The sequence below is a fragment of the Balaenoptera ricei genome, chromosome 11 (genome assembly GCF_028023285.1).
Source record: "Balaenoptera ricei isolate mBalRic1 chromosome 11, mBalRic1.hap2, whole genome shotgun sequence".
In the NCBI taxonomy this organism is placed as follows: domain Eukaryota; kingdom Metazoa; phylum Chordata; class Mammalia; order Artiodactyla; family Balaenopteridae; genus Balaenoptera; species Balaenoptera ricei.
Window position 1 is genome coordinate 74711442 of NC_082649.1, and position 27838 is coordinate 74739279.

General features: G+C 43.8%; 1 protein-coding gene across 4 annotated transcripts in view; it reads right to left on the bottom strand.

Annotated features, from left to right (window-relative positions):
* Window positions 1–1714: 1714 nt before the first annotated feature.
* IL17RD (interleukin 17 receptor D) overlaps window positions 1715–27838 on the bottom strand; it is a 71765-nt gene continuing 45641 nt past the window's right edge. For 3 of the 4 annotated variants that reach the window (XM_059939961.1, XM_059939958.1, XM_059939960.1), the window contains 11 exons: window positions 23813–23938; window positions 19463–19581; window positions 18825–18945; window positions 16495–16539; window positions 16258–16409; window positions 14955–15020; window positions 14019–14073; window positions 13407–13517; window positions 12428–12612; window positions 9136–10060; window positions 1715–7875 (listed from right to left, as the gene is read on the bottom strand). In XM_059939961.1, coding sequence (XP_059795944.1) covers window positions 7763–7875; window positions 9136–10060; window positions 12428–12612; window positions 13407–13517; window positions 14019–14073; window positions 14955–15020; window positions 16258–16409; window positions 16495–16539; window positions 18825–18945; window positions 19463–19581; window positions 23813–23938 — 2018 coding nt within the window. In that variant the 3' untranslated portion in view covers window positions 1715–7762. The remainder of the gene's footprint in view (window positions 7876–9135; window positions 10061–12427; window positions 12613–13406; window positions 13518–14018; window positions 14074–14954; window positions 15021–16257; window positions 16410–16494; window positions 16540–18824; window positions 18946–19462; window positions 19582–23812; window positions 23939–27838) is intronic. The other variant, XM_059939959.1, reaches the window with a different exon arrangement.

The window sequence follows — 27838 nt, forward strand, 5'->3', positions numbered from 1 at the left end:
CTCTTCCACAAAATGAATAATAGCCACTATTTACCATGTGTCTAGCACTTGCCAAGCATGGCCATGGGTGCTTTATACATCCCAGCTCATTTAAGCTTCACAATAACCCAATGTGGTGGGTATTAGTCCCACCTTACAGATGAAAAAACTGAGACTCAGAGCAATTAGGTGATTTGCCCACAGTTCCATACTTAGAAAGAGGTGGAGTTAAGACGGCAGGGATCATGTATATCTTATTCATTACTGTGTCCCCAGTACACTCTTTAGGCTCTCAAATACAGTAAATATTGTCAAAAGATTTTATCACCTATAAATGTGAAAGATGGTGTAAAACCCCTCCAGAAAAGAGGCCAGGGAGCCAAGCCCACTGATCTTGCATTATTTTTCCTTAATCTCAAAGACGAGATTTAAATTTTATCTTATTGCAAAAGGCCTTACCCCATGTTTGTATCCTTCCCTCCCTCCATTGCATCCTCTATCTATCCTATTCTTGGACCACTTCTGATTCTGTTCCTGTAGACAGAGAGGACAGGGTATGCTGGGGGTAGGGGTAGAAAACAGGTATTTATTAAGGACTCACTATGCTTAAGACAGTGAAGGTATAATTTATGTCTCCCTCTCATCCACCTGCTTAGCTTATTGCCTGTAGTCTCTTATTCAAGTAAACCAAAATTAAAAATGTTTTCTAACTAAAGTCTGCAAGGGGAAGCTGGTCTTTGCTACCCCTAAAGTTTGCATTTCTAAAACAAAGTAAATAAAACCAGCGGTGAGGTCCCAGAAATGTTGACAATTATAAGAACCCTAAACAGCTGCAAAAACGGACTCTGCTTTCTAATACCATGGTAAAAATTAGGGCTTCTTGTGCTATCCAAAGAGGATTATTTTTCCCCACTAACAGAAAAGAGGAATTCACTTACTGCAGTATCTGCCTAATGAGATTCTTCCAATGGAGTCCTTTTAGATCCATCTGCTTAACCTCTAAACCAGATTTACTCTCAGTATTTGGATTGAGGAGGAAACCAATTCACTGTAACTTGCTACTCAAGGTTCATTCTTCTCCTTATAAATTATGTTGAGAAACGGTACAGCCCATTGATTAGGAGTAAGGATGATTCATTCAATCAGACGTATGAGTCCCAGTGCTGCTGACTTCTTCCTTGTGCCCTCGGCAAAGCTACCCAATTCTGGGCCTCAGAATCTCAAAAATGAGACCCCAAAGTTGATGTACACCAAGAATTTAACTTACAGAGCATCGGGCGCACAGGAGATGAGAGAACTTCTGTCGGAAGAATGAACAGGCACCTTCTTCTTTCTGAATGACAGGAAATTTGTGGCTCCCAAATTTCAGTGTCCATCAACTTCTTTTCAAATTTCAAATTTCTGCAAAGAAAGTCCATTGTTCTGAGAGTCAAATGTCTCCTTGAGGTAAGTATCCCTGTCCCTGCTCCAGACGCCATGGAGACAACAGGCACCTGCCCAATGGAGGGGGAGGTAAATGGTCAAGGGCAGCAGGTTCATTTTCTCTAAAGTACAAGACAGACCAGCCACCCTGGCCTCCTCACCCTGCATAATCTCTCTCCTTCTCAGAGGGAGAGCCCACAGAAAATTGTGCTAGGAATCCCAGCTATTCAGGAAATAGGAAACACGATCTAGAAAAATGAGCCACCACAATCTTAAAACATTTTATTTGATTCAGAAATTCTACGGTACAAAAACATTTTACAAATGTCAGCTGTGGTCTACTATTTACAGAGTTATGTACAAATCAAATAAGATGATAACATTTTCAATGTAAAAATATAGCATACTGCTACAGTCTGCCAGTCAGTGCTCACTATTCCACCAAACCTCACAAAAGAGAAACTTAAAGATGAAACACAGACAATGGCAATAACCACTGTTCCACAGGCTTTCCCCCCAGAACATAGTAACAGGGAGCTTCTGCAGTGAAAAACAAAAAAAAAAAAACAAACCAACAGTGAAAATAGAAGTTACCTACTCTCTAAATGAATACATTTGGTTTTTACAAAAGTTTTTGCTCTCTCCAAACTCACATTTTTTTCTTAAGACAGAAAAAAGATGCTTGTTAAAAATAACATACGATTACACATTAGCATCATCCAATTGTAACTTTTTGTCTAATGACTGGAGCAGCCAACTTTGTCTATGTCACATACAAACAGAAGATAGCTTCTTTGATCTTCTCAACTGAAATTGTCTTTGATAAAGCATCACATATGCAGTCATAATGGTTTGCTTTTGTCAGACTTCTGCTTGTGCAAACCACAGTGCTTGGTCAATTCAGAGCTATGGCTCCAGCCCTTTAGAAATGGAAAAGCTCTTTGAGGAGTCTGTGGTCCTCGCTGAATTTTGGAGAGGAGCTGAAGAGCAGGAGGGAAGACAACTGACCAAAATTCCCAAGAGGTCCTCACTCGACCTCTTAGTAAATTAGCCCTTAGCAACTGCTATTTCACCTGTGGCTAATCTGAAGTCTGCACCATTTAATAATACTGTGAGTCATGAATTAAAGGTAATGTCTAGAGATACATAAAAATAGAATCCAAAATTGGAAGTGAGGGGTGGTTGCCACTCAGAAGGTAAGAGCTGGTCTTGAAGAGTATCTTGAAGCAGCTCAGGAATGACATTAGACACATCAGGAATAAGCACCAAGTGTTTGAACACAAAAGGGGAAAAAACCCCATATATGATAGAAGACTACTGCCAAGAAAAAAAATTGTGGTAATCAACTCACAAAATGAATTTAGGTGATATACCATTTTTTAAAAGTGCCTTTGAATTTTTAAGTAGTAAGAGAAGCAGGGTACATAAGAATTTCTCTGTTAATCCCCATCCTGAGCTTGGCCTTCACAAGGCACCAATGTGAATAAGGCACCACCTTCTATTTGGGCAACTAAACTGAGTGTGAAGCTGAGAAACAGAAGAGCAGTGAAAATTATTAAGCCCTTGGAAAACAAGAGCTGTGAGGAATGAGTAGGGGTGGGATTATTTATCACTGAAATAAAAACACCAGAGCGATGACTTCACTGTCGTTTTCAAATACACGGAAGGTGACCAGCTGTTCTTTTTCCACTACATGCTGAACAAAAGAAGGCTGGTTTGAATTTCTATAAGGAAGATGTACAAAGAACTATCTGATCAGCAGGGTAGGTTACAGACTCTCCTTCACTGAAAATCCAGAATCCCATCCACAGCCACATGTCTGAAATAATTCATGAACAGCTCTGTCTGACACCAGAGGGGTACACGCCAGATAATTCAAACTTTCTCTCACCCACAAAGCTCTGAAATCGGAATCAAAGCTATTGGCTTACAATCAGACTTCCTTTTATTTTCACCCTGGCCCTGGAAAGGAGGTGATATAGCAAGGATGACCCAACACCCATAAGGACTCCTAACTGATATCTCCATATACAGTTGCACACCTCCAAAACAGATCAATTCACAGATCATTTAAAACAGAAGACAAAGCATACCTGGCTCTAGTGGACACTCAGGATTCCTTGCCCTACCTTCACAATGCCTGCTTTCCTTATTAGGTCTTGGCTTAAGCTCAGAATTACACATCATCTAAAACAGTGATTAAGCCAAGAGCTAAAACTATAAATAAGGTCCTTCAGGTTGTGGAGTTTAAATGAAATTGCTCCAAGTGTCATATTTTTTAAATTGGGAGAACACAGATCTGATTTTGAAATTAACAACTGGCTTGCCTTTTTCTTAAGACATCATGAAGTGTGAAGAAGCAATCAAAAGATTTCAAATATATTCACAATCATATCAAATTTCTTTAGGGGAGCAATGGGTAAAAAAAGCAATCTAGCTCCCGGCTGCATTTAGCAAGAGCATTTTCTGGTGGCACCAGACATCTGTAATTACCATGGATGCCTTTCTTTTCAAATCTTTTAAGTAGAGGGGGCAAACTGACAGCTAGCGGGCCAAATCAGGTCCACCCATCTGTCCCGTTGGGCCTGAATTCAATTTAAAAATTTTTTTAAATTTAGTTGCCAATACTAAAAAAAAAATCAGAATTTTTCATATAAACATCCAGATTCTCAGGTTCTCTTGAAAAATGGGACAATCAGGAAACACTGCATGGTCGCAACTGACTGGACTGGCTGCTCCCTGCAGGTGGGACAGCGGGTGTCCATTTGCCACAGTCCCCACTATGCCCTATTGTCTCTCTGACACTGAGAGAGCATGTCACTGCCATTTATCATCACACCTTATTTATCATTACACTTGCTACAGTGGGGCCCCCTGAAGGAACAGCACCTGTTAAATAAGAGCAGCACTCTTTACCAACAATATAAAAAAGAAAAGGCTAATAATCTTCTCATTGGCATTGTCCACCTCCCTCCAATAAAGAGCCAAAGAGCCAAATTAGTGTTGAGGTGGTTGGGGACTGCAGGGTTTTCTCTCTTTAGGGAGGAAAGTGCAACATTTCTTCTCCGGGAATAAAATAGCCTTTTCCTTCCTTTGTCTCTTTTAAAGGAAAAGATACTCAACTCTGAAAAAAGGAAAAGTCCTGAAAATCACATAACCCCACAACTTTGGGGGGACAGTTTTCCTGTTTATTTGCGCTTAAATGAGGTAACCTGAGACTAGGGTTTTTTAAAAATGACACTAGTAGCTATAAAGTAGCACGACTAAATTTTGACAAACATACATGAACTTAAATTACTATATATTGATTCCAACGATGTCATCATTGCCTAGGACATTTTTTGAACTTCTGATCTGGGACTGTCCTCAGTTATTATTAATATGTCAATCAAAAACTCTGTCTGATGACTTATTGCCCCATCTCATTTTGGGCTCAAAATACTATTACCTGGCTGGGTCACCCGCCTAAGTACCTGGGCCTGGACCTGAATGACTTCTCATTCTCTCTGGAGAGCAATATGCCTCAAAGGCCCAGGACTCAGCCCTCTAGAGGACTCCTGCCCCAGTATGACTGGGCTGGGCCCATCCAGGTAGTCCCTGTTGCTTGTAGCTGACCTGAGAGAAGAACACACCTTTTCCTGGGCTTTCACCTCCTGGTCACTCTCTTAGCAAAGCTGACTGTGTCAAATGCTAATGTGTCAGATGCGTCAGATGTGTAGGGCGTTGGTGAGTTAAGATAAACAACTAGCTCCCTAACTTCAACTACCTGCACTGGTCTCCTGTACACCATCAGAGCCACAGAGCCTTTTACTCTCAGGATGAAGGCCTTTCATTGAGATCATCCCTATATTCTAGTTCTTGTTTCCCCAATGTCTAAAAGTCTGTGACTTGGCAGAACCTTTATCTGAATTCTGTCCTATCATTTTCACTGTCCACTCCATTTGTTGAGTCAAAAATGCAGCTCTGCTTAAAATAAATGTTTTATTCCCGGCATGAGACGGGGAGGGTTAAAAAAAAAAAAGTGAAACTAATATGGCAAAACTGGGAAGTTGAACTCCTCAACTATTCAGAGTTGGGCATTCATACTGTCGTTTCAATACTTGGTAAAATAGAGTTTGATTCTGCTGAATATCACAATCATTCGTATTTCAAAATAAGTACCCAAACCCTAAATCCAAACTAAAGCATCACCTGATTTTTGGACTATCACAATTTTCCCTTCTATTTTCATAATAAGTGAGTTTATTTAGCAAGCTCTCTGCCCTCGTTCATGGAGCCCAGTTGATGTTTCCTCTCCAGTCCTCCACGCTGTCCCTGGGGCCACTTTCTCAGAGATGCCTCCTTTCATGTGCAAAGTTGAGTATCTATCCTAAGGCAGCACCTAATGGTTCCTTTGGGGCATGCACCATTTCTTGGCTTCAATAAGAAATCACTCTGAAAATGTTCCAAAGTGAATTTTCGTACAGTAATAGGACTGACCAATCTCCTTCACAGAACATATGCCAACAATGGAATGGCAGGACAGTCACGTGTGGGCAGGAGCTCTGTGCTCATCTCAGATTCCACGGTGACAACATGGAACATCTCTTCTCCAACAAGATGCCTGGTTTTATGGGGGAGACAGTTCTGCAGCCCACTTGTCTCTCCCTCAGAGCAGCTGCAGGAAACTTGATGCCAGAGAACAGACAAGCACGTTCTTCTCCCAAGAAGCCGCCAGCTGCCTTTACAGAGCAGGGAGTGTGGCATTTGCATCAAAGATAAACACAAACCTCTTCTTTCCATCAGGGGCAGAAACCTTCCCTTCCCCACCTGCTGGGCATGAGCCTGGAAGGAAAAGTCCTGCCCTCCCTACTTCCCACCCCGCCTTGGGATGTTTCTCAGTGTCCCCGCTTAACATTGGTCCTATTTGGTGAAGCAGTGAAAACCAGGGTCCCTGGTAGGGGTGCTAAGAAAACAGGGTGCCAAAATCCAGCAGCATCTATGAAGAAGGTGGAAAAAGACACTCACTCCCCCTCAAGGTCATGGGGAGGAGGAGGGAACAAGTATTTTCCCTTTGGAAACAAAAATTCTGTACAGAAGTCATTCATAAAAACAGAACATTTACTTCTCCTTTTTAAAGCAAATTCTTTCCTCTTAAGTTCTCAATACGTATTTTTGGCAGAATGGAGCACAAGAGACAAATCTTTCATTGGGTAAGTACAACAAAAACAAAGTGAAACCTGATTCACAGGCTGGGCTGTGGGGGGAGTACTTTAAGATTCAAGAATTTAATGATTTCAGGCCCCATGTCTTCCAAAGATGGTACTCAAAGAGCACTCTCATCTTTGTAACAATCCCTTCCTTTTCACCTTCTTAAAAAGAGGTTTGTCGTTAGTCAAAACAAGTTCAGCAGATTAAGTGACTACCACCTCCACCTACTGCCGTATGTCAGTGGATTCTGATCCCTAACATTCCGGACACAGCTTTAGACCAGAGGCCAACCAAAGCAAAAATTACAACTTCCAGTAATACAGCCCAGTTGGGTATCAGCCTCTTAAAAATAAACTTCCAGGCACCAACATCTGAGATTCAGCACAGTAAATATAACCACGGGAAACCTCACAGGGAGATCTGGCCCCTCCATGATGCCTATTCAGATCAAGATGTGGCCCTGGTGCCTTCTGCACGTTGACCAACCCATCTCAGAAAGAACGGTCTAGATGGTCAGCCTGGCCCTGCGGCTCCCTCCTCAGCCAGATATGCCATCCGCTAATACATAAAAACTCATTTTTATGAAAGGTGATTGAATATTCAGTCACCTTCTTGACCTTTGACTCAGAGCTTTTTTAACACCCATGGCATTGTAAATGGTATCATAAATTCCACATCAAAAATGGAAAAGAACATCATCTATAACAACATGGATTCCAGAGAGACTGGCACTTGATTTCCGTGGCTGTAGTGGCATCAAAAGTGCTTTTTCCACAAAGCATTTCAAATCAAAGTAGCCAATAGTGAATAGGCAAAGTTTGCACAGATAAATTAAGTCTGAACAATCAGTGTGGGTATTTTCCTGTTTCTCTTTACATGTTTCCTCCCTACCTCTCAGAATTGGCTCTAATCCAGTCTGACCCAACATGGCAAGCTGCTGTCAGGCATAATGGACATGCCTTTCAGAGCTCCACATGGTTTCAGAAAACTGGAGACTGCCAATATACCTGGTAGAGAAGAGAGGCAAGGACAGCAAGTACTGGCCAGAATTTCATTCTGAATATCCTTGTAAGAGACCTCAGCTCCAAGTGGGCCACATACCCAGAGAGACGAGCTGGGGAACCAGAGTGAGGCGGCAGCTAAAGTGGCAATGCTTAGACTCTTCGTTTTGTTACAAAGGAGCGACCGCGTGGAGTTCACCAGTGTAGCTGCAGCAACCAGGTTCTGCTTTGCATGCCCCAGAGGCGAGGAGCTTGGAAGGAAGGGCGGGAGGGTCCTCCTCACCTAAGAAAAGAAGAGAGGGCAGAACCACACGTCATTGCACTTCAGTGGGCTGGACGCTCAGGCCAGAACGAAGCTGGATCTGGGTTTGAACCACACACTTTGTACAAGTGAGGCAGGCATCCCAGTCAGCTCAAGACTGGGCATTCTCTCTGCCTGCTAATGCAGGGGACACGGGTTCGAGCCCTGGTCTGGGAGGATCCCACATGCCGCGGAGTGGCTGGGCCCGTGAGCCACAACTACTGAGCCTGCGCATCTGGAGCCTGTGCTCCGCAACAAGAGAGGCCACGATAGTGAGAGGCCCGCACACCGCGATGAAGAGTGGCCCCCGCTTGTCGCAACTAGAGAAAGCCCTCGCACAGAAACGAAGACCCAACACAGCCAAAAACAAATTAATTAATTAATTAATTAAAAAAAAAAAAAAAGACTGGGCATTCTCATCCTGCTAACAGGTTCTAGTTCCCTTAGCTGAGGATCCAGGGTTTGCATGCATGACTCCAACTAGTCATAGGCACAGTAAGAGTAGCTCCAGACAGCATCCTGTGAGGGTTCCCTGGGGAAGCGGGCCCTCCTACCTGGAGCCGGTGCTGAGCTAGGATGGAGAGAATACTGTGCCCTGTGAACCCCGGGTTCAATACATGTGGCTTTAAAGACTTGGGAAGGTGGGGGGTGGTGAACACCACAAGTCCCAACAAAGATACAGGTCCACAGACCCTCATCTGACACCCCTGGGGACCAATGTGTTTGGTTTTGTTTTGTTTTGTTTTACAGTATTGTCTTTTTTTTAAGTCTTTATTGAATTTGTTACAATATTGCTTCTGTTTTATGTTTTGGTTTTCTTGGCCACAAGGCATGTGGAATTAGCTCCCTGACCAGAGATCTAACCAGCACCCCCTGCATTGGAAGGTGAAGTCTTAACCACTAGACCACCAGGGAAGTCCCGGGCCCAGTGTGTTTTGGAATTCAGATGTTTTCACAGTTTAGAAAGGCGATATAATGAACACACTGTATATTACATAAGATGGTACCAGGCAGCTCACCATAATTTATCAACAGTATTTCTGCAGCTCACACATGTGAACATTCCCGTTACCTGGGATCAGCAGAGACTATGCATGGAGTTTTGTTACTTCCTATCGGGCTGCCGAATAAAATTGCACCGAAATTAGCAAAAAGCTTTCCTGGATTTTGGACTCATGGAGAAAGGCCGTGGCCTGCATCAGGAACCCGACCCACCGACCCTCCCGGCTCCGCGCGCCTTACCCAGGCCTGATGAGGACGACATGCTCTCCGTCAGCGAAGACGTCTCCGTTTGGTCCGTGGAGAGCCCTTCCATCAGGGGCAGGGACAACTCGGACGAAGGCACGGACGAGTCGTAGATGCCCGAGTCCCGTGGCATGTCCGAGGGGCCGGCAGCTTTCACCGCGTGCAGCAGGGGCCGCATTACCGCGTTGGCGCCTGGAACGGGCCCGGCCTCCGCGTCTTCGTCCGGGCCCTCAGAGTGCGGGTCGGCCGGCGCCCCGGAGCCGGCGGCCTCGGCCTTGAGACAGAACTTGCTCTCCGGCCCTGGCTTGCACAAGACTTCGTTTAAAACCAAGCCTGAGTCAAACTTCTCCAGAACCGGTTCCCGGTAGCGGAGTGGGGGGAGATGGAAGGGAACGAACTGCTTTTCAAACCAGTCAGGCTCCTCGTCGATAAACTGGTGCATGTTGCAAATGGCGACGTATAGGGAGCGGCCCGATTTGCTCCGGAAGTAGTTCTTCCTGCTAATGCGTCCGGGGTGCAGCCCCGGCTCCTGGGGGCTGAGGTCCTGGGAATGCAGGTGGGAGCAGAGCTGGGGAAGGTGGTCCATGAGTTTGTACTTGGTGCTCAGGTCCAGGACGCCAGGAACGTCTCCCTCACAGGAATAATCGAAGTAGACGGCGATGAACTTGCTGAGCGCCGTGGATGAGCTCTGCTTGGCTTGGCGGAGCTTCTCAGCAATGGTAGACACGGCCACCAGGAAGAGCTCCCCTTTCCCCGAGCCTCGGGCGCCTCCTTTGTGCTTGTAGTTCTTCTTGTCTACGAAGTATTTCATGCCTTTGGAACACACCACGATGATGAACTGGGACTCGTGGATCTTCTGGACGACCCATTCTCTCTGCCCTTCTCTGCAGAGGCTGAAGTCTTCCCACAAGTCCAGAGTGACCTGGAAAGTGAACAGGGAACCTCACTCACCTATACAGCTTAGAGAGTCGAGTGACAGGAATGGGAATGTTACAAGAAGGGCACATCATCTGCCCCAAATCATTACTAGCACTGCTATATGCAGGCTTCGGGTTGCCCAGTTCCAAGGAACAGCTAACATTCCATGGGCGACCGTCACACACAGGCCCTCTGTATCATGCCCTCATTTTAGCATAATGTGGGATCGTTACCACTCCCACCCTACAAGTGAAGAGACAGAAGCACAGAGCGTCTAGCAACCCACCAAAGTTACATATCACATGTGGGGCCTTCAACTGACTTAGAGTGTGATAGGGAGCATGGAATACAGAGGCAGTGGGGGTGGGTCTATCTGATGAGTGAGGCTGCCTGGATGGGGGGCAGATCCTGGAGAGAGAACTGGAAGGTGGTGATAGAAGGGTGTGGGTGAGGGATCTCAAAGTGGGCTGGGAAATGGGGTTCAGGTCTGGAGGCCAGAGTCACCCACCCATGCTGCTGGCTGACTCAATGACAGAGTGTGACTGACAAAGAGGACCTCCCTGGCCTCTCACACAGCCCTGGGGTCAGCCTGCTGTTTACCAGGTGATCAGTGCATGGAGAGGAAGGTGATGAGCTGCCGTAACATGGCCATTCTGGTTCACTCACTTGGAGTGACCGGCACCTCTCACCACTTCTCAGCAGTCTATAGGGCCACATCCTTACGAGGCCCCTACGAGGCCTTTAACCCCAAGGGGAGGTCTCATAGGGAGTTTGGGGTGGGGCACTGACAAAGAAAAGAACACAAGGTATGCGTGGCCCCTCAGAGGGCTTCACCTTCTCAGACCATCTTCATCTGATTCTGCTGAAAACGTCTCGGCAATTGTATCAGCCTCTTTCCTTCTGTAGTTCAGAAATTAACTCTCAGTGCCTATGCCCGAACGTGGCAGCCACAGTCCCTTATGTGGAAGGGGGCTCTGAAATGACATTGCCTTCCTCTTCTGCTCTAAAGTGTTACCAAGGGAAGAAAGCCCCCAACATCCATCCAGTTGCTGAAAATAATCCTGAATTGTCTTACATTTTCCTTAATTCTCGCTAACATTATGCATTCTGAAAGCTAACTGGGAATATATACCAAGCACTTTAAAAATGTTCCTATCTGACCCGGCAATTCCATTTCCAGGTATCTACCACTGGAATGGGGCAAAATTGAAATAATGAGATGTTTAACAATTTGAAAAAACTCAATTAAGGTGAATCATTAATATGGATCAAGAGTCTGTTTAAAACTGCTGTTTACAGAGAACTGCTAAGAGTGTAAAAAGTTACTGAGTGAAGAGACAGAAAAAAATAATTCCAATCCATCCAAAATGCAAAACTATATGTATGAGTTCGTCTATGCAGAAAAAGACTGGAAGGAAATACAGCAGTTTTAACTGTGGTTCCTCTATTCTCCAGGTTAAGATTACCATCCATTTTGAAATCTGTCATCCTTTTCTAGTTTCCAAATTTTCTATTACACTCATAACTGGAAGGTTTCCCCCCACCCCCGAGGCTAGTCACTTACAAAGTAGAGCAAAAGGGTTGTCAGTATCTGAAGACTGTGTGCCGTCTGTGGGTCCACACCAGTTTTTCAGTACGCAGGCTGATCTGCCAACGTCTAGACCTTCATATATTAGGAAACCCGGCCAGCCTTGTAAACATGCTTAACTGACACTAGGGGACAGCCTCACCATGTGGAGAGAGTCTAAGAAACCCACCAGTCCTCAGTTTCAAAGCACAAATAACTTCCAATTACACAATTATTGTACAATTCTTGCATTTGTAAGAAACAGTGTGCCTTCCATGAGAGCTTCAAACTTCACTCTAAAACGAACACTATGACATTATAGAAAAGCTACATATTAACAGCTTAACTCAAGAGAACAGGCAAGAAACCAGAGAAGACCATCTGAGTACTTAACATATTATTGTTTTCCCTTATTAGCCAAGCTCCCCCCAAAAACTGTCTAAACTCGCCTCTTTACTTGCCATTCTCTCTCTTTGACCCTCCAGTGCTCTCCAGGATGTCTTGAGTGACCTCCTCCCACCGGCCCCATTGCACGCTCCCAGGGCAGCTGCCATTTCCTCCACCATCCTGTTCCCCATTCCCCCAAGGTCTTTTTAATGCTTAAAACACTTCCTGCCAGGTGGGTGCCACTCAAGGCTTTTGAGCAGGAGTATGTCAGGGTTAGAACTAAGTGTCAGCAAACAGTTAGTGCTGGTGATGGGGAGGCCAGACTGAAAGAAGAGTGCAAGGCTGACCCTAGTTTGGAAGCTAGGCATTTAGCACATGTCCCACCCAGAAAAAGAGAAAAGACTTTAGATTCCTCACCTCACAGCCACAGAAGTCCTGGAGGAAGTAGGCAAAACACTGGACAACGTTCATGTGATTCTGGCCATCTTTACTGGAATAGCAGAGGAAGACCTTGGGCCGTGGCCGGAGCCTCTCCCTGGGAAGTGCTGTGATGTACGTGGAGGACTCAGAACTCTCTTCATCTAAATGTGAATATATATTTTCTAAAGTGGGAAAGAAGATAGGGTTGGCGGCCACGAGCAAAGCTCTGTCCTGTTCCCTACGACTCGGGACCTAATGCTGTCTTCAAGAAACAAGGGTCACCATGTCACCTAGAACACTCCCAGCTCCCTAATTCCACCAGCCCCTTGGGTCACCACCTCTGGGAATGGGACAGCTGGTTTCTCCAGTGGAGCCAAAAATGGACAAAATTTGTTCTTCACCTGAAATTGACCTTGGGCAAGCCAAGAGCACTGCAGCACCACCCCACCCTCTTGCAACTGAGTGCACCTACTAGGATCATTAAGCATCAGCAGAGGTGACCTTCTTTAAAACAAAAAAACTTTCATTGGAGAGTTTTTTTTTTTTTGTACAAATTACAAAGGTAAAGTCCATAAATCTTAAGAGTACATCTCACTAAATTTTATCTAAGAATACACCTGTGTAACCGCCACTCAGATTAAGATACATTTCTAAGTTCCCCAGAAGCTTCCCTCCCGACGTCAGACTTTTGTAAGTGATAAAGCCCTACCTCTCCCCTTACGCACACCTTTAGTCTTCCTTTACGCTCTTGAATTTACCATCCTGAGTTTGAGAAGAAAAGTATGCCTGTCCTTTTAGTGGCTCCTGAGGTTAAAAGTCAAATTTTTTAATTCTGGGAACTATAGCAGCCAGGGAGCTCACTGCAGGAGCTGTGAGGCTTCCCAGCCGCCTGCCTGGAGGGACCAAGTGCTCCCGGTCTCCCTCTGTTGGCCCTAGACCTGCCAACATGGGAAGCACACACCACACAAAGATATACCTTGCTGCTTCTTGCGGCACATCACCGTGAAGAGCGTCGCAAATGCCGATATGACAACCAGCGGCACAGTGATGGCAACAGCTCTGATGGGCCCAGCCCACTGGGAATGCACTGGGAAATTTCAAAGGGAAGGATTTTAGACTTAAGCAATATAACAGGTTCAAAGAGAAACAATTTTTTTTTTCATTTTTAAACATAAGCCACATAACAGGTTCTAAGACTCCTTGACCACTTTTCTCTGGTACTGATTTGGTGATTATAAAAGTATTCATTTTAAAAGACTGTAGAAGACAATTCAGTAGTTACGAGTCTGCTGAGACAATAAATACCTTTGAGTGAGAATTTGCCTAGGGAGATCTCCCCTCCCGCCACTTTTCTTCTGAGGACAATTGACTATTTATTTAGTCCCAGCAACACACACAACACCCTGGCTTTGATCTTCCGGGCATCAACTTTAGGGTGGAAGGAAAGTCAGATTTGATGGAACATCATTTAAGAGTGAGGAGCTCAAGTGTTTTCTTTTTGTAAACCATGAAGTACAGAAAGTATCGAATACCTTGGTCCACTCTGTAGTCCAGAGGCAGCATTTCCAACAAACAAACAAAATCTTACCTGGTTTTAAGGCATAATGCATCACTTTTCTTGTCATATTAGTGTCATCCACCAGCTGCAAAACAGAGGATGCTGTATTACTTTTTTTAAGTGATAGCATCTCCACAGATTTCATTCATTCTTCCATCTGTGGGCAGTGGGGCGAGGGAGAGGAGAGCTGCTGCGGCCTGTGATCATTTTCAAGCTGAGATTAGATATTAATAGTCAGATACATCTCTATATATACCAACCAATACTAATATATATAGGATGGATAAACAGCAAGGTCCTACTGTATAGCACAGGGAACTATATTCAATATCCTGTGATACACCATAACGGAAAAGAATATGAAAAAGAATATAGGGACTTCCCTGGTGGTCCAGTGGTTAAGACTCCATCTTCCAAGGCAGGGGATGCCGGTTCAATCCCTGGTCGGGGAACTAAGATCCCACATGCCGTGGGGCAACTAAGCCCACAACTACTGAGCCTGCACACCTCAACTAGAGAGCCCACGTGCCACAACTACAGGGCCCACGAGCTCTGGAGCCTGCGCTCTGGAGCCCATGAGAGAAGCTCACACGCCAAAATGAAAGATCCCACGTGCCTCAACTAAGACCCGACGCAGCCAATAAATAAATGAATGAATGAATGAATGAATAAATAAATAAATAAATAAATAAGAATATACAGGGAATTCCCTGGCAGTCCAGTGTTTGGGGCTCCATGCTTCCACTGCAGGGGGCATGGGTTCAATTCCTGGTCAGGGAACTAAAATCCCACACGCCATGCAGCGTAGCCAAAAGATTTTAAAAATTAAAAAAAAAAAGAATATATATATGTATAACTGAGTCACTTTGCTGTACAGCAAAAATTAATACAACATTGTAAATCAACTATACTTCAATAAAATTTTAAAAAAATAAAAATAATAGGGCTTTCTTGAGTTGTACGTACCTCAATTATATAATCCCCAGGAGATACATTTTGAAGGAGGCAGCTGGTTGTCTCTGTATTTTGCTCCTGCAAAGAAACAAGTAACACTTTAAAACTTTCTTCTTAGATAAAGGTCATCAGGACCCCTCTCTTCTGTCCTAGAACTGAAGGAGACTTGCCACCAGTTTCGATCGTGTTTTCAGAAGATGTCAGAACAGAAAGCAACTGTGCTTATCTGCCAGGGTACCTGAACTTCATTTTGATAAAAGGTCCAGGAGAGCCTGGGACCCCTGTCATATTCTATGCTTGGCTGGTGGTGCCCTGAGCAGCAATTTTTTATTTGAAGACAAAGAAACCAATTAGGATACCTTTTACTTAATAAAAGGATGGGGAAAGAAACTACACTTCCACGTTTGTGCATATTTTATTTGCTATAATTTTAACTTGAGTGGAAGGTCAGTGACAGAGGTGAGAGCCAGCAGGAAAACAAAACTCGACACACAGGAGCACATCTACTTCTGCCACTATGACCAAAAGCCTCTCTTGGTGCTCTCATGGGGTAATCTAGCAGTCTTTTGAACTTCCACGAAACATTTCCCACCCCTCCTGACCACCTCTAGTTTAAGAACTTGGTTACTGAATTTCTACTTCACCTTGGCCTCTGTGTAAAATCACTAGCCACTGACAATGTTAGTGGCTTGGCTCCTAGGTGTGGTGTTTTTCACTTACTAGCTGTGAGGCCTTGAGCAGCAGTCCAGGTGACCTCCCTGGGCCACAGGTTCCCCAGCTCTAAAGTGGGGATAACAGCAGCCTTTGTTCCATTGAGCTGTAAGGATTCAATGACCACAAAGCTTGGTAACTGGCACACAGCGAGCACGTGATTCATGCTTAAAATATGGAAGAACAGGGACTTCCCTGGTGGTGCAGCGGATAAGACTCCGCGCTCCCAGTGCAGGGGGCCCGGGTTTGACCCCTGGTCAGGGAACTAGATCCTGCATGCTAAAACTAAGACCTGGCACAGCTAAATAAATAAATATTAAAAATAAAATAAAATATAGAATAGAACACAACTACTTCATTGTTTCAGTTCCTTGGTAATACTTTATCTGCTACATCACCACTGGGACAGCTAGGGTGGAGATAACTAGGGAGTGAGGGATGACTCAGGATGGCCCTGAGACGCACCCACTGATAACACTCTGGAGTATCTACCGACTGCTCAGAATCCACAAAGCCTAATGTTCACATTGAACCATCCAAATTCCAGGGCCCCAGGGGTCATTTTAAAACACAGAGTATTCCTTATGCACACCTAGCAGCTCACCTGTTTACAGGTCTTTCGCTTGAAGGGTCCTTCATGCTTGAGCTTATAATGAAGATAGAAGAAACGGAAGCCGAAGGTATGGGGTGCGTGATCGAAGGACACCTGCATGTCTGAACCGTGCTGGGTGACGTTGAGGTTCCGAGGCTTCCAGACTGGGAGGAGGAAGGACCAGAGTGAGCATCCCGAGACTGCCCCGACACCACTAGAGACTTGACAGACAAGGACAGCTATACTTACAGGGTTTACAGGCCAGGTTGTCCGGCTGCAATAGCAGGTCACAGGCTATTAAGAAAGATGCATATTTTTAGTTTTAGGACAGTTTGACATTTTCCTTAACCAACAATTCAATACAATATAAATATATGGCACTGGGTATTGCTGGAAAGAATGTAAAATGCATCAACTGCATCAACTCAACAATGATTTTCAGTATAGCCCAGTTGTATCTTATGAAAATTTGAATTGTACAATATAAAAGTATTAATGCAGTTCACTTTATGCCACATAAATGGAAACAATATTAAAGTCAGCCAGATTTTAAAAGCTTCTTAAGCATTAGATAATTTCAAGGCCACAGCCAAAGGCAGCGAGATCTGTGTCCATGCTTCTGCCCCATGGGGGCTCTGTTTTAGCTGTAGATAGAAATAACGCCAGCCCCTGCCCCACTGTAGACTGTTTAGGCACAAAAGAACTTTAGAGTGATCCTGATAATTTATCTTGAGGTTATTTTAACCTTAGCTAGCACTCTAACTTTTGATGGAGTCTTTTTTTTTTTTAATTAATTTATTTATTTTTTAATTTATTTTTGGCTGTGTTGGGTCTTCGTTTCTGTGCGAGGGCTTTCTCCAGTTGCGGCGAGCTGGGGCCACTCTTCATCGCGGTGCGCGGGCTTCTTACTGTCGCGGCCTCTCCCGTTGCGGAGCACAGGCTCCAGACGCGCAGGCTCAGTAGTTGTGGCTCACGGGCTTAGTTGCTCCGTGGCATGTGGGATCTTCCCAGACCAGGGCTCGAACCTGTGTCCCCTGCATTAGCAGGCAGATTCTTAACCACTGCGCCACCAGGGAAGCCCTGGAGTCTTTTTGAGGGAATCTAAAAATGACATCCAGGCATCTACTAAGTAGTAGCACCAGTACTGAAAACCAGGCAGCAAAGGCAGTAGCTTTGAAATAGGATTTAAATGCGATAAAAACACAAGAGAGGTGCTATATGCCATGTTGCTAACCCAGGGAGAACCCTCTGGAAAATGATCTTACAATGCCAAGAAAATCAAAGGCAGAATCAAGGTCACAATGCAATGAAATGGTGATAAATACACCACCTGCCTCACCCCAAGATAGACATTGATTCCAATGAGGAAAATTAATTCTTAAAGTAGGCGAGTTTTGATTTAGGCAAGATTTCCATAAACACATTCTTTGAATCCTCTATTTGGTTGTTATGTGTAAGGCATTGAAAGATGCTGTAAAACATACATGGTCTCTGCCCTATGGAATCTTATTTTAATTAAGAAAATGAAATCAAGTGTTATGAAATGACTTTGCTGCATAGAAAACAACCACAGTTTAAAAAAAAAAAGAAAAGAAGAAAACAACCAGAGTAAGAATTCTGCAAAGGGAAGCATGGATGTAGGCTGGCGTTGAGAACAAAAACATCACAGAGGGATGAGGACGGCAAGCAGGCCACATAGGAGGGGGTGTCAGATTGGACAACCATCCAAGGCCTGGAAAGACGGACCAAGAAGGCAAGAGGGAAACACTGGGGTCCAGAATGCCTGGGCACCAAATTCATCAGCAATTCAGGCTGATGAAAGGCACACCACACTGTGTGCAGAACAGATGGAAAGGGAGAGCCAGACAGAGAAGGGAATCCAGCATGGTTGGCTTGAGAGTGTGTACTCCAGAGTCAGGCTCCTTGGGGTTCAAATCCCAGCTCCCAACAGGACCTTTAACCTCTCTATGTGTGATTCCACATCTAATAAGTGGGGATGGTAAGATTAAATTCTTTGTAGGGTTGTTATGGAGGTAAACTGCATTAGTATTTGGAAAATATTTAGAACAGAGCATTAATATTTGGAAAGCATTTATTTAACATAAATGTTAAATAAATAAACTTTCTAGAACGAGGTAACCTCAGGGATACTGCTTAATTTTCTTAATCTAATCCTGAAAATGACAGGCAATCACTCACAGAGGCCACCTTCCTGATGACAGGTACACGATAGAATCATTTCATGCTCTACCCTTTACCTTGAAATCAACTTATATTTTTTATTCTGGTTTTTTTTTTAAATCAAAGTATTTTAATACATGGCTGTCTTACAGCACCTTCAAAAAAATCAATCACCATGTCTACTCCAGAACAAGCCAGGAATGGGTGTCTCTGGTTAGATGAACACTGCCTGGGCCAAATCTTAATTCTAAAAATTGCTTTTCTGGATGCTTTTTCTCTTCCCCATGCTAGTTTCATACTAGTATTTCATGTGCTCTTGAACACATCTTTGTCAAAAAGTCATTAAAAGCAGGAGAAATGTCTCCCCACGGGAAACAGGCAGGAAAGACCATACTCACTGCGGGTTCTGAAGAAGAAAGGGTGATAATTGCTTTCATTTTTAATGGAAGGAAAAGGGACAATCTTTACAAAGTAATCTGTTTCAAATTTCATATTCAGGAAGGGTTGAGATTCCACTCCCTAAAAGGGAACAAAAATACACGTGATGTCACGGAGAAATCACCCACCCCCTCCACTTACATGCGAGAGCTCCGGTCTGCCCTGACAGTCACGCACACGCAGTTCTAGGGCTGGGGGACGTGTTGGGCGGGCGGGGGAAGGAGGAAGTCCAGAAAGTTTCCTTTCTGGACCAAGTTTAGGTTTGGACCCCTAACTGAAAAGGAAGATGGGCACCGCTGTCTGTTCTTTGGCAATGAAGCTGTGGCACACAGTTGGTGGGGAGGAGCCCACATCCACTCCTGAGGGCACAAAGCCACCTTCCAGGACTGCTGCTCCAGCGTGTAACCTGAGAGGTGTGTTTGTTTACCACCAAGAGGTGCTGGAGGGTTTCTGGGAGTGCGGAGCAGGATCGCCGACCTTGGCAGGTGGGGTGGACCCCACAGCCCCTTCTCCTCCAGTTTCACAGGCTTTCAATAGACCATTCAGCCCCCAGAACAATGGTGTGTCTTCAGGAGCACATTCCCCGCGTGTGACTTACAGCTCGTTTGAAGCTACTGTTGAGCTGCTTTGGGTCCTTTAGAATCAGTTGTTGGCACTGTCTTCCCTCTGACTTCAGCTCCTCCAGTATTACCCGAAATCCTTTTAGGAATTCGATGCCTAAGCAAAGCAGAATGCTTTTATTAAAAGTGGACCTAATTACTTCTGAATGCACTTTCCTTCCTCCAAGATTACCATCCTCTCCACCTACACAACAGAGTTAAAGGGATTCTAACTCTAGCCGGAATATCTGAGTTTACAGAAAGGAAAAATAAATACCCTGCATTCCTCTGGTACAGGCCAGGTGATTTTCTCTGTCCCACCATTACTAATTAATAAATCTCTCATCCATCCAGCCAGTGCACAAACGCCCCTTGCCTCTATGACATTAGGGTTCATATATTTAGACTCAAGTCACAATTAATCATAAAAGTCTGCAGTGGAATATATAATTTCTAGATCATTAAACAAGGTGTATTCAGCTGATGACCATTCCCAATGCTGACCAGGGACTCCCCCCAAACCATGTTTCAAATACTTTCCGTTTTAGTCCTATATTTGCTTGCATGTTTCACTGAGCAACGGAGAAAATTCCCAACAAAGTGTGTGTCTGCACACAAGGGGTTCCTAGGCTTGAGATTAAATAGCCTAGCAGAATGCCTATGTGAGTTACAAAGCGGTTCTTGCTCTAATCATGCCTGAAAGGCCGACACCCAAGAGCTGCCCAGTGTGTGCTCTTCATACAGCCCTCAGAGGCCCCGAGACGCCCACAGCGCCGCTGAAAGGCACCGGCCCAGCCTCCCGCCACCTGAGCTTCCCCTGCTGCACGTCCAACTAGCTGCTTTCAAAAGGATTAAGCTCTGATGGCCACGAGAGCCGGTACTGGGGCTTCGTATCCCATGGAGACTGGAGTGGTCCAACTGCAGCTGGAGCTCCCCGAAGCCGGCCTCAATTGGTGAGATATCGATTTCGCATTCTTTTGGAACACTAGACAAGGAGACATTTTCAACCCTTCCCCTCCCAGGGCAAGAATAATTACACAGGATGCAATTAACCAGGTGGGAAAATTATCAATGGCAAAGGCCAGGGAAATCTTTTTCTCTTTCAAATAGGTTCTCCAGTCCTGTAATTATTTAATGAAGAGCACATATTTTATGGTGGGAAAGGCAAAGGAGCTACAATTAGAGCTTCGCCATTTAGGGGGTCAGAGGACAGAGTGTGCAAGTACGGACCCTGCCATGTTGTATTATTTCAAGTACAAAGCTTCCTGCGGGGCTGAGAGCTGGCTGACCCACAGTCCGAGATTCACACATGCTGATAAGATCTAAGGTTTCTGACCAGCAACTATTTAGTAGCTCTCACAGGAACTTGTCTTTTGAGATCCCCCCTTCCCCCCAAAGATTTCTGAACAAATCCTTATTACTTATGCTAAGATTTAATTCATGCAATGTCCCCAAAACTGTTTAACAAAAGCCAGGTGATTAATATGATTATAAGACTGTACATCTCACAATTACATAAAAACTCATCAGCTGGGGTGGGAGCGGATGATTCTAGTTCTTATCTTTAAAAGACCTGCCTAGAAAACCACTATACCAAGTATGGGAGTGGAAGTAGAGTCTGTAAATCTTATATCATAGTAACACCTGTATCACAGTACTATTAACATCTTGTAGTTATATAATGTTTAGCAATTTTATAGGGCAATTTCCCATAAAGGAACTTACCTACTCCTCATCATTTAACTCATAAAATCCTCACAACCACAGGAGGAAGGTATTACTGTCCCCACTTTATAGATGAGGAAACCGAGGTATACAGACACTAAATGACTTGCCCAGGGTCACAGAGGGATTAAATGGCAGAGATGGGAAAACCCAGAGTGCTCTTAACCCATATGCTTTTCTGTCTCCCAAGGAGTCTCCTTGTTAGAACCTCATAGAAACTGATAGAACCTGTCCAGCCATTCCCACCCACAAACCATCATGCAGAAAAAGCACATCTTTCTGCCTTCACTGTTCCACATCTCTGTTTTCCTCACATCTCTTACTTTCATTCTAAAGAGGGAGCCTGCAATGTGTCAGGCCAACCCCTTAACCGTTTAGCCTTATGTTGGAATGACTACTTCTCTCTTATCCACAGAGGATATTTTTCTTTTTAAATGTTAAGGTAATGTTCTTTTTGGAAAACCCATTGGGTTCAGATCCAGCAGTATTTACATGGATTAGTGAGTCAGGCCCACAGGTCTGATCCATCCTCCCTGTCTCTGTACTGAATCTGGCTCCTCTGAGATTTATCTCATTCAGATTAAGAAATTCAGAATTTATTTTACTTTTCCCTTGGTCAGATTTTTTTTTTAATTCTAAGATTCGGTGGCAATGTCCAAGGAGCAGACCTGAGGACCAGGTTCTGATGATGATAAAAACAGTCACTGTTTTTTAAGAGCTCTCTTTAGAAATGTACCGTGTGTGTCTCTAATTCTTTTTCTTTTTTCTTTCTTTTTTTCTTTTTCTTTTTTTTTCCTCTTTTTTTTCTTTTTTTAATTTTTATTTATTTATTTATGGCTGTGTTGGGTCTTCGTTTCTGTGCGAGGGCTTTCTCCAGTTGTGGCAAGTGGGGGCCACTCTTCATCGCGCTGCGCGGGCCTCTCACTATCGCGGCCTCTCTTGTTGCGGAGCACAGGCTCCAGACGCGCAGGTTCAGTAATTGTGGCTCATGGACCCAGTTGCTCCGCGGCATGTGGGATCTTCCCAGACCAGGGCTCGAACCCGTGTCCCCTGCATTGGCAGGCAGATTCTCAACCACTGTGCCACCAAGGAAGCCCCTTTTTTACTCTTAACAGGTTTATTGAGGCATAGTTGGCATACAATTAATTTCATATTACAGAGAACAATTTCATACACTTTGACATATATGTACACCTATGAAACTGGCATCACAATCAAGATAATGAACTTATCTATCACCTCCCAAGTCTTCCTCATGCCTCTTTATAGTCCCTCCCACCCCTGTTCCCAGGCAATCACCAACCTGCTTTTTGCCACTAAAGCTTTGTTTGTATTTTATTGAATGTGTCATCACTCAGCATGCACTTTTTTGTCTTGCTGATTTCACTCAGAAAAATTACTTTGAAATTCATCCATGTTGTTAGGTATATCACTATTCCATTCCTTTTCATTGCTGGGTAGTGTTCCACTGTATGAATGTACCACAGTTTGTGTATCAGTTCATGTGCTGATGGACATTCAGGGTGTTTCCAGTTTTGGACAATTAAAAACAAAGCTGCTATGAACGTTTTTGTACAAGTCTTTGTATGGACATATGCTTTCCTTTCTCCTGGGTAAATAGTAGTCAAATGGCTGGATCATGTGGTAATGCATGTTTAACTGTTTAGGAAAATACAAAAACGTTTTCCAAAGTGGTTGTGCCATTTTACATTCCCACCCTCAATATTTCTTTTTGGTTTTTTTTTTAGCTTTTATTGGAGTATAGTTGATTTACAATGTTGTGTTAGTTTCTGCTGTAGAGCAAAGTGAATCAGTTACACATATATCCACTCTTTGTCTCTAAGTCTTACAACAAACCAAGAGGCAGTCATGTACACTTTACAGATGGGGAAGCTGGGGCTCAGCCAGATTTAAATGCTTCTTTCGAAAGGTAGACTCTGGGTTCAAACCCAGGCCCATTTGAACAAATGGGCCCTCCCCAGGTTCCATACTCAACCACCCCATCCTCTCCTGTGTATCATCAATTCATTAAAGAGGACAAGCAGATTGAGCCCTAACCTGGATCTGGCCAGGTAATGTGGGTTTGCTCTTTTCTGTTGGTTTGTTTTAGTTTGCTTTTTTTCAGCCCACACAATTTAAATAAAAATTCAATTCGTTGCCAAGATTTAAAAATTGTTGATTTCATGGTTTCTCATGAAAACTGGGGTTTTCCTGAAAACACACACAATGTGCCAATGCTGGGCCCACACATCTCCATGTGGCCACAGAGACCACTGATGCTGGATACTGAAGCCATTATATCCTTGGATAGGCCACCCATCCCCCCAACTCCTGCTGAGACACATAGGCCAAGGCCTCAGTGCCATTTATCACTCTCACACTATTATTTTACAAACCCGCATCTCTCTTAATAACAGCCAAGGGAACAAAAGACAAGCCATGGGCACAACATGAAGCTGCATGCATGTGCAGCAAGTGTATACAACCAAGTAGCAAGTGCGTCTGTGCCGAGGCACACCTAAGCTGTGCTCATGTCAAGACCCACCTGGCCACGGAGGCCACCACGCCTGGGACCCCTGCCCTGGGCACCAGCCACCATGGTGGACTCCATTTTGACCACTTACCAAGGGCTCCTGGGGACCAAAGAATGGTGACTGCCACTTGATCGTGGCAAGCATACTGACTGATGGTGATGTTCTGGGCATCGGCGATCACGTGCTTCCCCACTGGATTCAAGTAAGTGGTGCAGTCTGGAGAGTTGGGAGAAGGAGAACAGTTATATTTAAACATTTATTTATTCTCTGCATGTTCATCTTCTCAAATTACACAGAGCATGTTCGGAGTTAGCCAAATCTATTCTGTCTAAAGACGTGTGCCTAGGGACTTCCCTGGTGGTGCAGTGGTTAAGAATCCGCCTGCCAATGCAGGGGACACGGGTTTGATCCCTGGTCCAGGAAGATCCCACATGATGCGGAGCACCTAAGCCCGTGCGCCACAACTACTGAGCCCACGTGCCACAACTACTGAAGCCCGCGTGCCTAGAGCCCTTGCTCCGCAACAAGAGAAGCCACTGCAATGAGAAGCCCGAGCGCCACAACAAAGAGCAGCCCCCGTTCGCCGCAACTAGAGAAAGCCCGCGTGCGAAGATCCAACGCAGCCAAAGATTAATTAATTAATTAATTTAAACTATATATATGCCTGAAATTATTAAAAAAAAAAAAAAAAAAGAAAAAAAAGACGTGTGCCTCAAAGCCCACAGATGACATCAAAGGTTGGCTGTTTGGAAAACTGTAAGATGCTGCAGTGGGGTTTATTTATAACACCACCCCCTCCCCTTGAGTTAAATTCTGGGACAGTTGTAGGAGGATTATGTAAAGTCTGGAGTTTGTGTGTGTATCAGGCATTCATTTTTACTACTATGACATTTTACCTAAATCAATAATAATTTACATCAGTTTAATCAGTTTTTAGCATTAAAGAGAGATCTGAAGCAAAACAATGGCTAAGTAATATGGCGTTTGTTCATTTTCAGAAGAAACCTCGAGGGCAAGGTGACTGGGAAAAAGGAACTCATAGGAGGATGTGAACTCGTAGGGGAGTGATTCACAGCCAGACTGTTAAAGAATCCAATTAGGACCTGCCAAAGGGACTAACTGATTTCGTGATAAGCAAAGCACCTTCAATGTTAACTAGCGGTGTCAAAGGTAAAACCTTTGTTCCCAAACACCACCTCATCAAAGACACCCACAACACCCCCCAAATCCAAACAGTCCCACGTTGCTCGAAAGACGAAAACCACCGATTCTTTGATTTTGTCTGAGGACATGACTCACTGCCACCTGCCAATGCAGCAGCTGTGCCACCTGGTATTGCTAAGTACACTTTCAAAGTTTAAAAAGGATCCTAAAAAGCTGCCAGAAGGTTCCAGCCAGACCCAGTGGGGGGACCTCCCAGGATGGCTGCAGGCTGTTCCAGCCACTTGTGCATGGAGAATCGCAGACACTACCTCGTAATTCTTACGCTGCTTTATCTTGATTTCTTTTCAGTAATTAAACTTGAAAACTTTCTTTAGTATATGATGCAAAAGTCCTTCCATCAGATTCCAAAACTACTCATTACCCCTCTGAAAGTCAGGGTGTTTTGGGGGTGAAGCATTCAGAGGCATTTTCTAAGAAGCTTAGTGAGTCTGCTGCATGCCTGTCCCCCTGCTACCCGTAAACTATACCACACATTTCCCATTTTTATGACTAAAAATAGTCACTAGATATTCGAAAATCACAGCAGAATATTAAAAAAATGGAAAAGTCATCCATAACCTCCCACCACACAGAAGTAACTGCTAACATCTAACGGATATGCTTGCAAGCCTTTTAACATGCACATAATATTCCTTCTTTTTAAATTTCTTATTAGAGGACAACGCACATGCACTAAAATGCACCCCCCTCCTCTCTGAAACTCCACCCTTCACTCTGCTTTGTGTCCTGCTTTTTTGCCTAACTCCTACAGAAGGCATACTCCCTTCTCTAAACTCCATCTTCTTCAAAAACAGCCACCTCTACATTTCAGTATTTCTTCTTTTGAAAAGGTGTTAATAATTAATAAAACCAAATTCTACTTCTGATGACAATTCACTCTCAAAGCGTTCAACACGTGTTCACTGGGTACAGAAGAGAACTTTAGAATAGGAAAAAAATGTTGAAACATCTGTTTTAATACCCACATTGAACAAACAAGGAAACTGCAGCTAGAGTGATCGGCTGGGTGGCTTGCAATGCCACCAGTGACCAGCCCAGAAAGCCACCTCGGATAGCTCACACAGGGCTCTTGCTATTCTATCCCCAGCACAAAGCATATGACTAAAAAATAAGTTCTGAATCAGAACTATTCAGCCTGCAAAAATCCTAGCTGAGACCAGCTTCCCAGTATAAAAAAAGACAAGATCCCCCCATATGAGTAAAGTACAAACATTTTCATTTATTGAGGTCTATAATGAAAGAAACCTTTGACTCAAACAGCTTTAGGAAAAGATGCACGAACAAGAGTAAATCATGATTTTTTTCCCTTTGTTCATTCCTAATGCCAAAATCAGCACTCCCTGGGTTTCTGTAAATACAATTATACAAATATAAAGTCTACAAATTAAGACAATGTATTACAACCTACTCAGGCATTACCCACTCAGAGCATGACGAAGAAACAAGAAATGCAACGTGAAAGGAGGCAAGGAGATCTGTAAAAGCTGATTTTGACTTAAAGGCAAGACATTCTCTTTCTTTGTAACGTTAAATGGGAAAGGAATAGAAAAGTAAGATATTTGTAGTTTAATACTTTTGTTGAAAACTTGGTAATTGGTTCTTAGCTATTTCAAACAAACCAGTAACCAGTCAACAGAGCAATAACAGGAACTTCCTTGTGGGAGAAAGAAATTATCTTTTTCAATGGAAAACAATGACTAAGTTTTTTGCACAGCCTGGATCCAATTATTAGCAACTCTAACGTTTTGGATTCCGGTTACAAAAAAATTATGCCCCAATGACATTTGGCCAAAATGCAACCTAGCTTCAGATGTCTCAGGAGTCGAGTTGTGAATTAAATTCTAACTAAATGCTGAAGACTTAGAAAGAAAATAATGACCAAGAGACAGGCATTGGCACGTGGGCCAAATATCTAGTCCCATGAAGAAAACAGTAAGGTACTTTTAAGTTTTATAGGTAAGGATCCTCTTTCACAAAACCCCATATTAAATTAGAGATGCAAATACTTGTTTGCAGCTGACCGGAAAATTTTGAACTCTTGAATGTAATACAAGATCTACCAGGACCAAGAACATATATTAGAAATTAACTTTCTAACCTAAAGAAAGATCCCTTACACATGTCTTTACTTAGCTGAATTAAGTCTCATGGACTTGCAAGTCTTTCATTAGCATCATAGCATTTACCCAGAACACGTACACATCATGAATGTGAAATGTCTGAGTTTCCCATGTAAGCTCTCATCAGTTAACTTAAAGTACCCACGTCAGCAACTGCGGACATGAACTTGACATCCATATTTGCATCTTAAAATTGTTAGATTGCATACACGACCTCAAAAACCCTGCTTTAGCAGTGATTATTCCAGAGGCCTCAATGTGACCTACAGCCCTTACTCGTAACTCTCCAAGAGATGAATCAAATGTCAAGTCACTAAATATGAATCAAGCTCCTTCTTGTCAACATTTTTACTTATAATTTATGGCTCATAAGGCTAAAATGCTCATAATTCTATATAATTACCTCCTAGGGCACAGAAGCAGATGCTAAGGGGGGGGTTCTACATGCTTAATCAGAAAAAGCACACCCACCTGTCCTTAGAAAACAATTCAGCCAGATAAAGTCACACTTCCTTGAGAGAAAGGGCCAGAAAAGTGCTTGGACTCTAATTCCAGTTGGAATGACTTCTAATATTAATAGATATCATTTACTGAGTGCACACGGAAGGCTAGCTCCTGAGATGAGCAGTTATAAACATTACCTCATTTAAGTGTCAAAATGACGCTGAGGAAGAAGTTAATCTTTATTTCACATGATGAGAAAACTGAGGCTTGCCGAAGTGGAGTCACCTGCCATAGTTCACAGCTGATAGGTGGGGAACAAGGTGAGAAC